General features: G+C 42.3%; 1 protein-coding gene across 1 annotated transcript; it reads right to left on the bottom strand.

Annotated features, from left to right (window-relative positions):
- Positions 1-5,093: 5,093 nt before the first annotated feature.
- Positions 5,094-5,751, bottom strand: LOC134202519 (C-type lectin 37Da-like). Its single transcript, XM_062677517.1, has 2 exons — positions 5,593-5,751; positions 5,094-5,533 (listed from the first exon to the last, which is right to left on the bottom strand). The coding sequence occupies exons 1-2, from the start codon at positions 5,692-5,694 to the stop codon at positions 5,150-5,152; spliced, it is 486 nt and encodes a 161-aa protein (XP_062533501.1). The 5' UTR covers positions 5,695-5,751; the 3' UTR covers positions 5,094-5,149.
- Positions 5,752-14,229: the final 8,478 nt, after the last annotated feature.

Below are 14,229 nucleotides of genomic sequence, written 5' to 3'. Positions count from 1 at the left end.
CCGACGTGCCCGCGAATACTTGAGCCTCAGTCTGGGTAGACTTTGGCACCACCGTCTTGGCTGGCACGCCCTCGGTCGATTCGACCTTGCCCGAGTCCGTGAATCCTTGGGCCTCTTGCGAAGGGGTTGTCGCCTACACTACTACCACTGATTGAAGAATTGACTTGTTTTTCCGGCGGGAAAAAAAGGTTCACCACGCCAGAGCCCAGCATGACGCGGTAAGGGACAATTACTGTGGAGGGTGCCCAGGTACCCCACAGGCTCCGTTAAAGGCCTAGCTCATTATTTCACCCCCTGGGCATGCATCCCCTCGGCACGGGTCGCTTAACGCCTTGGGATTAGGGGTTAGGGACGATGGTCCCCTTGGTCGCACCCACTCACTCTAGCTGATGTCAGAAGGACAACAGTACCCAGGCTGCACTACCAGCTAAGTACAAAACCCTTAGCTGGCGGTCGATTGTCATCGGAACGGTGTGTGTGTGTGTGTTTTTTTTTTCTTCCTTAGCAATGGAGGGGGAATCTACTCAACAGACATCCTGGGTTGTCCAGGAAGTGCGGGGTTAGGGACCACCTCCAACAGGCAACGAGGGAGGCAGGACTACATACCCGACCCGCTAAACCGTTTCCATTGCCGCCAAGCCCATAGTCCGCCAAGCCCATAGCCGCCAAGCCCATAGAAAGTAATGCTTCAAAGGGCGGCCAGTGCACGACGCACCCTCGAGGTTAGCTGCGTGTCCTTGCAGCATCGAACATCGTGACTCGCGTTAGCTGCGTGTCCTTGCAGCATCGAACATCGTGACTCGCTTTTTTAGAAGAACACCATGGTATCGTGCCAGCGCATTGCCGGCTTTGCAGGTGGTCTTAACACGCCCTATATCCTTGGAAGGTGGGAAGGGTCGATTTCGCGCCTGCTTCCCTCTGCACGACTGGTATCAATAATGATGATGCCGCGTGCACCCCAAATTGACCTCTCTGTGATAGGGCCTATTCGCCAACACACAGAGGGACTTGCCGACGCGGTGCCTAGCCTGATCCAGCCTTGACGAGGACCCTTTCCCGTCCTCGGGTTCGGAACATGCCCGGTTGACCGACGCCGCGAAAGCGACGATACCATGTTGTTCTTCGCGCGACCACTTGTTCGATAAAAGGATCGAGTTCGACCACAGGGCACCGGTATGACTCATGAAGCCGACTCCGAACCCTTGGACCACCTCTTATTTGCGCCTGAACCAGCTATTCCTCGAGTCCACGCGCCACCTTCTGTGTAGCTCCGAAACGATTTGGACGATAGCGGATAAAACGGCTGTCCAGCCAATTTCATCTTTACACATCCTCCGGACTAGGTTGTCTGTAGATATTGTCTGAAGCAGCCATGGCCTGTAAGGACCTGGGTCAGGTGGAAAGTGATTTCCCCATGGCGCCTCTTGACCCACGTACCTATCTCCGGTATCAACCTATGTGTCCATCTACCCTTAGAGCATCATTATCGGCTGTTCGTGCGCTCCCGTTTTTTGAGGTGGCGTTTTTTTCTCTCCCGGCCTCGTATGGGAGATTCGGTGACCTGTCCGGTCGCTAGCAAGTTATCAAACCGCGCAACAATTAGAGGTGAGGGAAACCCCTACAAACGTCTTTTGTCCACCAACGTCTACTCGTCGTTACCAAGCGACGACACCTGCAATCCGCCTGAAAATAAGTGCAAGAAGCAGCAATCTGTCACAGGTGCAACCACAGCGAACGGAGAAGTGCCCGGCTGGTTTTGGCGATCCGCCGGATTTGCTCCCAAAAATTTGCCAGATGATCGCTAAGGGGCTGAAATGCACTTTTGGGCACTGCAGCGAGACCGTGAAAGTGATGCCGATAAACAAGGACCATCATGAATCCGTCGTGGAGTTCCTGGAGGTTCATAAGTATGAATACTACTCTCATAAACAATCTGGCGCGATGCCGCTCAAAGTTTTTGTGCGAGGACTCCACGACAGGACAAGGCGATGGAGCTCCAAGCAGAACTCAAAAGTTGCGGCCTGAAACCAGTGGCCGTGCACATGATCGCTCGTCACTACAAGACAAGGGGATATCGCAACTAGCTTACCTGGTCCATCTGGAGCACGTCTCCACTACCTGGGAAGACCTGAAGCTGGTCGGAGTTGTAAATTACACCGTCGTTGACTGGGAGCGACATCGGACACCGCGACACGTCACGCAGTGCACCAACTGCTACATTTTCGGGCACGGCACCAGGCATTGCCGCATGAAGCCGCGCTGCAACAAGTGTGGCGGACCCCATCCCACCCTGCCGAAGAAAAACCGTGATCCTGCACTCAAGCGGAGGATCATTCTTTCCGCCCCGCAGCTTAGTGTTCATTAGGCACTTCCACAGTTATTAACTGCAAGGTTTCTAAGCCAAGTTACCTTTTCTGCATTTGTATCTAATGAGGTTAACACGATGATTCTTTATGCCCAGGAAGTCGAGACAATTTCAATCCGAAAATTGTCTAGACTGGCACCGGGAATTGAACCCAGCCACCCTGAGCAAGGTCTTGCTTTGTAGCCGCGCATCTTACCGCACGGCTAACGAGGGCCCCTTAATACGGTCCGATTCGTGAATTAAAATAAAATTAAACTCAAAAGTATACCGTATACGGTCGTATGCCGCCTTGAAAACAATGAACAGATAGTGCGTTGGGACCTGGTATTCACAGCATTTTTGAAGAATTTGCCGTACAGTAAATATCTGGTCCGTTGTCGAGCGGCCGTCAACGAAGTCGGCTTGATAACTTCCCACGAACTCATTCACTAATGGTGACAGACGACGGAAGATGATCTGGGATATCACTTTGTAGGCGGCATTAAGGATGGTGATCGCTCGATGGGGCGATTGCCTTTCGCATTGTCGCCTTTCTTGTAGATGGGGCATATAACCCCTTCCTTCCACTCCTCCGGTAGCTGTTCAGTTTCCCAGATTTGGCTGATTCTGATTCGATCCTTACCAGCTGCTTTATTGGTCTTTAGCAGTTGGATGGCATCCTTAGCTTCCCTCAAGGTGGGGTTTGGTTGGCTTCCATCGTCCGCTGAACTGACGTAGTCATCTCCTCCGCTGCCTTGACATTCACTGTCTGTACTATCGGCGCCATTCAAATGTTCCTCGTAGTGATGCTTCCACCATTCGATCACCACATGTTCGTCCGTCAAGATGCTCCCATCCTTATCCCAGCACATTTCGGCTCAAGGCACGAAGCCTTTGCGGGATGCGTTGAGCTTCAGATAGATCTTGCGTGATTCTTGAGAACGGCACAGCTGTTCCATCTCCTCGCACTCCGCTTCTTCCAGGCGGCGTTTCTTCTCTTGAAAAAGGTGGGTCTGCTGTCTCCGCTTCCGTCTATAACGCTTCACGTTCTGCCGGGTAGCTTGCTGCAGCGCGACCGCCCGCGCTGCGTTCTTCTCTTCCAGAAAACAGATCCAATCGTTACGTCGACTTCGTCTCACATACCCGACGTTGTTCTCCGCTGCGTCGTTAATGGATGCTTTGACTGTATTCCAGCAGTCCTCAAAAGGGGCCCCATCGAGCGCACCCTCTTCCGGCAACGCTGCCTCGAGATGCTGCGCGTATGCAGTGGCGACATCAGGTTGCTTTAGTCGCTCTAGGTCGTATCGCGGTGGTCGTTGGTACCGAACATTGTTGATGACGGATAGTTTTAACACGATGCAGTTTAACCGTCACCAGATAGTGGTCAGAGTCGTTGTTAGCGTCACGATATGTCCTGACGTCGATAATGTCGGAGAAGTGCCGTCCATCAATCAGAACGTGGTCGATTTGTGATTCTGTCTGCAGTGGTGATCTCTAGGTGTACCGATACTTAAGGCTGTGTTGAAAGTAGGTGCTGCGAATGGCCATATTCTTGGAGGCGGCGAAATCAATTAGCCGTAGGCCGTTTTCGTTCGTCAGCCGGTGAGCGCTGAACTTTCCAATAGTCGGTCTAAACTCCTCCTCTTGGCCAACCTGAGCGTTCAAATCTCCTATGATGATTTTGACGTCGTGGCTTGGGCAGCTGTCGTAGAATGCGTCCTTATCATCATCAGTGCTTCCGGAGTGTGGGCTATGGACGTTGATTATGCTGAAGTTGAAGAACCGGCCTTTGATCCTCAACCTGCACATTCTCTCGTTGATCGGCCACCACCCGATCACGCGCCTTTGCATATCGCCCATCACTATGAAAGCTGCTCCCAGCTCGTATTGTTGTCGCAGCTCTGGTAGATGGTATGATTACCTCTAAACGTTCGCACCATTGATCCCTTCCAACAAACCTCCTGCAGCGCTACGATGCCGAATCCACGGTCCTTGAGCACATCGACGAGTATGCGTGTGCTCCCGATGAGGTTGAGAGATTTGCAGTTCTACGAACCGAGTTTACCATCGCTAGTCCCTTCTCGTCTTAGTGGTCTTCGCCGATCGTTACGGTCCATACTCTCTTGTTGATTGTTCGTTGCGTGAGCTTTTTTTGCTGGCTTGCAGAGCCTGACACCAAACCCCCTAAATTTCCGGAGGACCATTCCTCCTTATTTCCGGTGGACCATGGTGCACAGTTTCACTTAGAGCCCCTCGCTGGCACTCGGACGATGATCTGCCGCTCCTAACATGGAGAACAGACGCTGTTGTGAGCCGAGGTATTGCCTTAGAGGGGCATATTATACCGTCTTACCCTATCCACTACCCACTTCAGCCAAGCTGACTATAGTCTATAGCCTATAGGCGAAAACGAACTTTTAAGGGAACTTTTTGTTGCTTGGAGTGATACTTTGATTCCAAAAAGAACACAAAGTATTATTCATATCCTTTTATATGCTTATTTGATAAAGAATATCCTTGATTACTGAGTCCAGAAATGTTCAATACGGTTCGTTAGTAATTAGAAGCGTTACACTGTGTTTTGTGGGTAAAATTGGGAGATTTTTCATTGGCGCTTCGTGCGGATTGGCAGAACCCCGATCCCTTATATTAGGATCACCACACAGAAAACTCTTTCTTCCCAACAAATGGTTGGCATTCGTTGGATCTAGATCTTTTTGGGATGGAGCAGAACTCCAGTCAAAACTAGTTTCAATTTATCGAAAGTTTCATTGCAGTGTTATTCGCATTATTCGGCATTGCATATCAAAACTGTTGAACACAATCACATTCCACGCTTTCACATATGAAATACAGCGACGTCTCCGCACACGGGTTGTCGTTCCAGCTCCAGTTATAGTTGGCAGATGGAATATACGCCAGCTGTATGCAGTCTTCATTCTGTCCAGCGTTGTTCGGCTCATCCTTTTTCCAGTTTGCGTAGGTAACTCTTTCACCGGTGGCTACCCATATGAACACACCTTCTTCGGCTAGATCGCTTCCTCCGATCCAGAAGCCGCAGCTCACCTCGGAGAATTTGTCTGTTGTTTGAACGTACTGAGCCACGGCATCGTTATCCGCTTGTGACTTGATTACCACCAGGCGCATTTGTAACGAATTACAGAACTCATTGGCCTTGAACCAGTTGGACTGTCGAGAAAGGTTTTATCAGATATCCGTGGTGCAAAACTGGTTCGATTGGTACTTACGTGGATGCTGGGAATAAAGTATCGCGCATTCGATTTTTTAATTGCACTTAAAGAGTGAAATGAGAGAAAGACAACCAAAACGGAAATCCCCTTCGATTGCATTCCGCAGAATGAAAGTTTTGTGCGCTGATACGGGTTCTGAAGAGGTTTTAGCAATCGAAGCGATTCGTTAAATGCTTATCAGTATTCGTTTGTTTTATTTGACTTAGTGAACTCAGATTAATCTTTTTTTTCCGGTGCTTTTCTCGTGCATCATAGATGGAAATATAAAAAACCCAGATTAATCCACCTACAGTGAGATTTTGACCCTTCCTTAATTAAAAGGAAATATTTTCAGACTCCAGTATTTAAAACGAGATAAAACTACTCAACCACCCACGGCGATTGAAAGTGTAAATGACAAATTAATTGCCTACCAAAAGGCGGATTCCATGGGTTGAGTGGGTTGAGTGACAACAAAACGAATGATTCCGCACTGCACGTCAGGTTGACTATCTATCAGGCGCTCGTCGGATTGAATAGCTATTGTAACATGTGGTAACATGGTTGGTTAGATACTATTGTAACGCTGGCAGCATGTATACTTGTAATTTCCAGAGACCTTGATATTAATTAATCCAGAACTAACTTAATCAGTCATTGATTTGAACGAAACTCAATAGCGTTCAATAATAACATATACTTTGCTTTATGGCTGCTCGGTAGTTGTTAAACTCTTCCCTTGTTCTACTCAGCGATATAATACTAGTAAAAATGGTTTTGGCAGAAGGGGCCCATGTTCAACGGCTTAATGATTAACCCCCTGGCAAACTGTAAGTCGTGGGGCTTATAGTTAGAGCACAGACAAACGAACGTAACAGCTTGAAAATTGAACATAATCTCTCTAGTGTTACGTCTGTTTATCTGTGGTCGTAGTGTGGGGGGTGACACCGACCGACGAGACACGACGTTAATGCAGGCCCGATAAGTCGCCTATAAAACAGCCCATTACAAACAACGTAAAAAACATCGCTCGATAAAATCGATACGCGATGAAGGAAGGATCAAGGCGAGTCAAGTACCAATCGTGTGACTGCTGAGGCTGTTAATGGCCCGGAAGAGGCTCTTTTTCTAGGGCGGGTTGAATATCCTCAAACCAGAATGTAAAAAAATCGAAATTTTTTGGTGAAGTCCACCTTTCTTCACTTGTCAGCTCACTTCCAGACACATTCATAGTCGGCTCTGGACTGTCAATATTCAGTTGAATATTAGTCATTGAATATTTATGCACATTTCACAAATTGATAAATTATCTGAAATCTAAACACGTTTCAAATGAGTAAAGTAATTTGTCACATAGAACTGAATCTGATTGTCATCCGCGAGGCACTTTCAACAATAAACATCAACATAAACAATGCTAATTATGTTTTTCTGCACATAGCAAACACACTCAGTGACAGTCGATTGAATGAATTGGTGGAGTAGTCGTCTGATCATGTCATTCTATGTTTTGAATATTCATGCGATGTTTGTCAAAATTCGGACCGAAGTTGCTTCATGAAGATGAATATTTTAGGCTCTGCCTCAAACACCCAATCACTCTTAGTGAGTTACAAAGTATAGGCTTCAAACAATACCAAACTGAACCGACTTACTTAGAAAAAAAAAATAATAATAATAGAAACTATCAAAAGGATAAGGCTCAATGAGACTTTATTTCTAATTATACCAATTTCAAATCAAACCGCATAATTCGTTAACCTTCTAATTGGTGGCGGCCTAGGTTTTCAAGTCTTGTTTTATTGGTTCCAATTTTCAATACAGAGGCCTATCTCACTTGAAAGTGACGTCACCACTCTTTGGTTTGGATTCCTGCGCTAGATTTTTGATACTTAATGCCAATAATATGTACAACAAAAATCTCTGACCTTTTTCCATCTGCAAATTTCACGAAATCACGTTGAATATTCCGGCTATAACCCCAGGGTTCCTCGAATCCACTCGAATCCAAAGGTCCGCTAACGTGACCTTGAAGTGATCTTGTTGTGTAGGGGTTATCACGCCTATCTAGAGGGTAGTAGGTTGAGGGTTCGAGTCCATTCAAGACACGTGGATTCTTTTTCGCAAATTTCATATCAATTTGTCCATTTCGAAACATGTGTTGTGCATATGCACAGCCAAGATATTGCCTGATTTTCTCAAAATTGCACGCGGCGTACCCTTCAGGAAAGGTACCGCCGCGCTTTCTGCATCCCTTTTACTTGATTCTTATGGGTGAATAGCATCGCGGTGAATCCATACCTTACGCGGCCATACCATACCTTAGTCATTCGCCGCGTGAAGTTTTGTGCAAGTACCCATTTGGGAACATTACAAACGCCGCGCAGTGTATCATAACCAGAAAATCCGACAACATTCAACAAAAAAAAATGGTTTTCGTACGGCCGATTTGCCGAATAATATGCAATTAATTGCAATCAAGTTTCGGTCTTCCACCGTCATTAGTCGTCTGAGTACACGCGACCGCATGCGTAGAGCAATCAAACTCATCAAATGCTTTAGCCAAGCAAGCCTTTGGCACATCAGAGTGTGATTGATTCGCACTCTACACAAATCCGCCCAGCCCGTTGTTGGGGGCATAGAGTGTGATGCTCTCGATTAATAAACCTCGAGAAAAGCTTGATTGATTTTTCGTTTTGAAAATGAAATGAAATACACAGCATTCTGTTTTCAAACAATTTTTTTCAATTTACCACCAAAATCTATGCAACATGTTCCCAAAAATGGGGCCCTCCTTAGCCGTGCGGTAAGACGCGCGGCTACAAAGCAAGACCATGCTGAGGATGGCTGGGTTCGATTCCCGGTGCCGGTCCAGGCAATTTTCGGATTGGAAATTGTCTCGACTTCCCTGGGCATAAAAGTATCATCGTGTTAGCCTCATGATATACGAATGCAAAAATGGTGGCTTAGAAACCTCGCAGTTAATAACTGTGGAAGTGCTTGATGAACACTAAGCTGCGAGGCGGCTCTGTCCCAGTGTGGGAATGTAATGCCAATAAGAAGAAGAAGAAGAAGAAGAATGTTCCCAAAAAATCCTAAATAATTAAAAAAAATCAGATGGTTTAGATATTTTAGATCATCGCAATCCTGGGAAAATGTAAATCGTGTGAGAAGAGAATTTTGTGTGCGATAATGTGAACTAACATACACTCAAAAAATATACACGCTACTATGAAGTGTTTTGCACTTTGATTTGCCCTACTGTTCAAACATGTGGAACTTGAGTGCAAAACACTTTCAGTAACTCGTCATACCACATATTAGTTTAAACAACAAAACACTTTTGACACAAGTGTTGTTTCTTGAAAAAAATGCTTTGCATTTCGAATGGTATTCTATTGAAATGCAAATGTATTATTTGTCATTTTCAATGGGAAAAGCTTTGAAAGCGAATGTTCGTGGTCTTCGATTTTAATGTTTTCACTATTTCAAATATAGTAAGAATTGTGATTCACGAGAAATATCAAAAGCGTTGTTATGTTTTTTAAATTTGTTTATAAAGCTTATTAATTTAACCTTTTTATCTAATATACAATACTATATCTCATTAAAAATATCACTATATCAAGCTATTGATACATTTTTATTCAATTTTTGAATGCTCAGTTTCTACTTCCTGTTGCTTTCGAACATCATGTGTTGGATCGCATAATGACCGGCGGGAACTGTAAAAGATTAAAAATAAATGATTTAGTCGAGTCAAGTACGAATGACACTGAAGACGGCCTTACTGTTGAGGTCGAAATACGTATCTGTCAAGATACAATTAAGTGATAGAATTCAATGGGATTGTGCAAACTCGTCTTATGACAAGTGAAGACATTCCACTAAAAAGCTCAAAATAATTTTCTTAACAAAATAATTTAGATTGACAGCCAATTTAAAATTTTTCAAATATTTACTATAAAGTTTGGTCATGACCGTTTGTTGATTCAATACTGGCAATACTTCACTATTTGGTTCCTGCAAATGAATTAATTAATAACATCATCTTTAGGCAAAAATTTATATTAACTCGTAGTTAAGGATTATATGTATCTTATAATATTAATTATACTTACTTTCTAGAACCTGTTTTTTTTCTGGATTTGCTTCTTACACTGTGTAAAGCACTATAAAAACGTGTGAAGCACTTTCGATTGGTCACATTTTACCTTGCCAGCAAAACAATCGAAACGAAAGTGTTTTACCCTTCGAAGTCACTGTTGCTAACCAGCAGGGCAAATTCAAGTGTATTTCAATTTAAATTAAATTATGAATAAACTTGAAATCGAAGAGTGACTGAGAACTGAGTTTCCGAGTTTCACTTGAATTTGAATAGTGAAAATGTTTGAAATGAGCATGAGCATGAGCATGAGCATGATGACCGTACACTTCGTAGTTGCTACTCCGTGATTGATCAGAGCAATCGAAATTGCACAAGGAACCAGTGGGTGGGGCATGGGATTTGCTTTCCAACCTCAATGTGCACAATTCGAGGGCTCTAGAAATTAAATGATCAATAACGGCGCCGGCCACGTCCTCACGGTCTATCGGGGATGGGAAGGAATATTAGTGTGTGTGACAATCGTTGTTTCTAGAGACCGTGTATACCTCTGCATCTCCACGATTGTCACAGGAAGGATTTTTGCGAGTAGGGATGGGTAGGGAAAACAGTTACATAGGTCTGGATTCACTTTGGTATGTGATACGATCTATGCAACTCCACACCTATATAAACACTATCTAATACAATATACCCCCGCTGGTCCGATAAATGTATGGCCGGACTATCGAGGTTCCTCTCCGTCAAATCCATACAAAAAAACCAAAACAAAATCACAGCAAAATCTGAAAACTGACAGTATAATGTGTTCAAACAAGTGTTGATACTTTTTAATCCGGAAAATTCCGAATCAGCGAGATCCGGACTAACGAGTCGTCGGATTAGCGAGGTCCGGACAAACGGGGGGATACTGTATGTACATAGCACACACGCCTATCAATGAATAAGAAATCCTAACATTAATGCCTTTTTTGATAAATAATAACAATGATAACAAAAAATGTCTGCTTGCTTTTCGAGGACTCCGACGGGCTATGTTATTTTGGTGCTACTATAAAACCGTAAATTTGCGTCATTGCATTTCTATCAGTGACTCACTCATACATCAGTCCTCGATTTCTAGTATACGAGCCATTATATATTCATCAGTACATAGGAAAAAAAAAATCTCTGGCATGCTACGGGCTGGATTTTTTAGTTCAATTTTGGTAGTCATTCTTGGCGTCATATAATTTATTCGGCTTACTATTCAAAGGTAAATTTTCAAGTTCTCCAAGACTATCCAGTATTTTGCGCTCGGTAATGGCTGCCGAGTGAGTGCCTTTTCGACATTCAAGAGGTAGAAAATATTTACATATTTTGATTACTGTAGGCCTTGATTAATTAAATAACATTGGCACTCACCAGCTAGCATAAAAACAAAAAACAAAACGTCAAATAATTTTTATGATATTCATGGTTTTGGTACGTATTTTTTTCATGCACTTATGTTTTATTTTTATTTTACCTTCTAGAAATAAAAAAGCGATAACACAACGGCAGAGCTAATATGGTTAATCATGTAAAGTATTGAGTAATTTGTGCTAAAATTTGTGGAGGACACTAAGCAGAATTGATCTGATTTCAAACTGTTAACATTGTTTAAAACTTGGTTTGAAATAAAGACAAATTTATTTAATAAATGCGAATCCATTGTTGAGCATGGTTTGCTCATAAGCAGAAGATAGGCCAAACAAGGGAAGTTATGTACTACTTAAACTAAAGAAAATGCTTTGAAATACATGAGCGACTCACGTGAGAGAAGTGCAATTCTTTAATAACAAAATCAGTGCATTCACATAATTATATTCTCCATCCAAATAAAACCCAAGTTGGTCATCAAGCCTGATTGCATTTTTCCGTATTTGGCCTGAATGTTTGAAATTGTATTCATGGATTAAAGTTAAGAATAATCGAAAGAAAATGAACGCATGATAGCTTTTATAGTCCAATAATCTTAAGGTTCATTGAACAAACGCGTTAGAAGAATTCCACAATATTTTACCACGAATAATTTAGTTTATGAAATGAAAGAATGTCATTAGAAAAGAATTAATAAACACTCTTTGGTTGATGATAAGCACACTACATTGCGATGAAATTAAGTAATATTTTGGATGCGTTCATACATATTCATATAGAATTTGAATAGTGAAAATGTTTGAAATGTAGAGAAATACTTTTGAAATCATATGGTAGACTTACATTTACATCCATGTGTAAGAAGTCTTGGATCAAACGTTTCGATTATTTTGCGTGTGTGTGTGTACAAACTAACCCCCACTGTCTGGCACTGGCAGTGATGTTATGGAAGAAAGCTGTCTGTTAAAACAGTCAGATTTAATCCGGGAGTTAGAAAGTGCTAGCTCTACTGCAGCTCCAGTGACCCATTTCAGAGTGCCTGGTATTTCATGTCCACTCCGAGGCCACTATCACTAACAGTAAGCCCCGCCTGTTTATGCTACCCTTTATCAAATGGATAATGGTATCATAATCAAACTTCCGGATTCAAAATATATATAATATATTTTAAATCCAGCCCGCATTTAATTAAATTCATTATACATATATTTTATTATGGAAAATCATTATTTTCAAATCATTAGTTCTCAACCGAAACTCGAGAGTAAGTTGTATATAATAGCATAACACGACGCATAAACTACAACCATCGTCAAGTATATAATTATGAAAAATCTCATGAACCCTTATGGATTCGCACGGATTCGTAAAAAGTACAACACTAGCGAAAAAAACATGCTTCTATTACACAACGGTGGCGAGGCTTCAGGAGTGACTAAGCGAGTCCCGGAAGGTTAAAATCACACTACCTTCACCATTGGTGCCACCTCCACTAAGAGTACGGTTACTCTATCATTTGCAAAAAAGTGCTATTGAAAAAAAAACATTAATAAATTTTAAATTATGATTATACAAATGTATATAAATGTGAAACTTATATAAAGTATAACTTATATAAAGTATATTGGCTGATTATTCGAATTCATATATAATTATGCGAATCTAATTCGTGTATAATGTTGTATGTAACTGATTTAGTATGAATGTATATTCAAATAAATTATGGTACAGCAAAAAAGGCGCACATGCATAAGAATAATAATGCTAATAACAATGTTTCCTCTAAAAAACAATAGAGGAAAGTTGTTTACCTAATTTATAACAAATGAGGTTGGTACGGTGGAAGTATTCTGGTAAATAATATCATAAAATAAAGCCCAATTATATACTGCTACTTAGGATTTTGTTGTCCCCATACATAATGATGATCCCTTTCTCCCTTATCCCAATTAGGTATTAGGTATATAAATGACTTCGTCGTACTTACCTTAATGTCGAGATAAATTAAACTTAAACTGTGTTTTAGCTTACTTATTGCGGTATCCAAAACATCTCCAGTGGTAATTCCTCCCCTTTCATCATACGGTTAATTTGAATACCAAAGACTCCAGTATCGCTAGGCCCCAGGGAACTGGCTTGATGGTCAACATCGGTTTGTTGCTGAAATAGGTCCAGGTCTGCTGTCATATTTCCACAGGTTCTTGATTAATTCCATCCATTGATTCCTAATCCAGTCATGCGTGTTGTAGAGTACCTTTAACTTGAGGAATTTACGTTTCGATTATATTGCGTGAATGCCAAAAATTGATTCGTTGTACATTATGAGGGGCTATTCTCAAACTACGTAGGAAGTGGGTTAGGTCAAGAGTAATAGTTTATACAAATAAAACAAATATCCTTACATAATGTGTTACGAGGGAAAAGGTGGGAGTTCAAAATTGCCTAATTTAGCGTTACGTAATATATAAACGAACCTTGATTTGAATTTTAAATAAAAATGAAAAAAATGTACTTTACTGGATCAATGAAATTCAATTGACAATGAGCTTCTTCTAATTCTACAGGTTAGAAGCATTGCATGGCAAGAAAGAGAGTAAGTATTGCCTGATTTTCTCAAAATTGCACGCGGCGAACCCTTCATGAAAGGTACCGCCGCGCTTTCTGCACCCCGTTTACTTGATTCTGGGTTAATAGCATTGCGGTGTATCGTTTGGCGCGGCCGTACTTTTCGACAGCCATTCGCCGCGTGAAGTTTTGTGCAAGTGCCCATTTGGAAACATTACAAACGCTGCGCAGTGTATCATATCCAGAAAATCTGACAATACCCTATCTTATTCCTTCTCGTAATCTTCCTAATACAATATCAAGACAAAATTTTCAAAACGACTTATCTGCTTTTGTAAACAAAGATTCAAACGTCGGTTTGACGAATCTGATAGCTCTCCAACCAACCAACGCAAACCAACACCATCAACAGGTAGCGGAAACCTTCACCTACCTATTGGTGGTATTGGTTTGCGTGGGAGAGCTATCAGATTCGTCAAATCGTCGTTTGAATCTTTGTTTACAAAAGCAGATAAGTCGTTTTGAAAATTTTGTCTTGATATATTCCGTGTATGGTAGAAAATCGGAAATTTGTTTTCAATAAA

Source organism: Armigeres subalbatus, unplaced genomic scaffold (assembly GCF_024139115.2).
Source record: "Armigeres subalbatus isolate Guangzhou_Male unplaced genomic scaffold, GZ_Asu_2 Contig1252, whole genome shotgun sequence".
Classification (NCBI taxonomy): domain Eukaryota; kingdom Metazoa; phylum Arthropoda; class Insecta; order Diptera; family Culicidae; genus Armigeres; species Armigeres subalbatus.
Note: the sequence above shows the minus strand (reverse complement) of the source record. Positions and strands in the feature narration are given on the sequence as shown.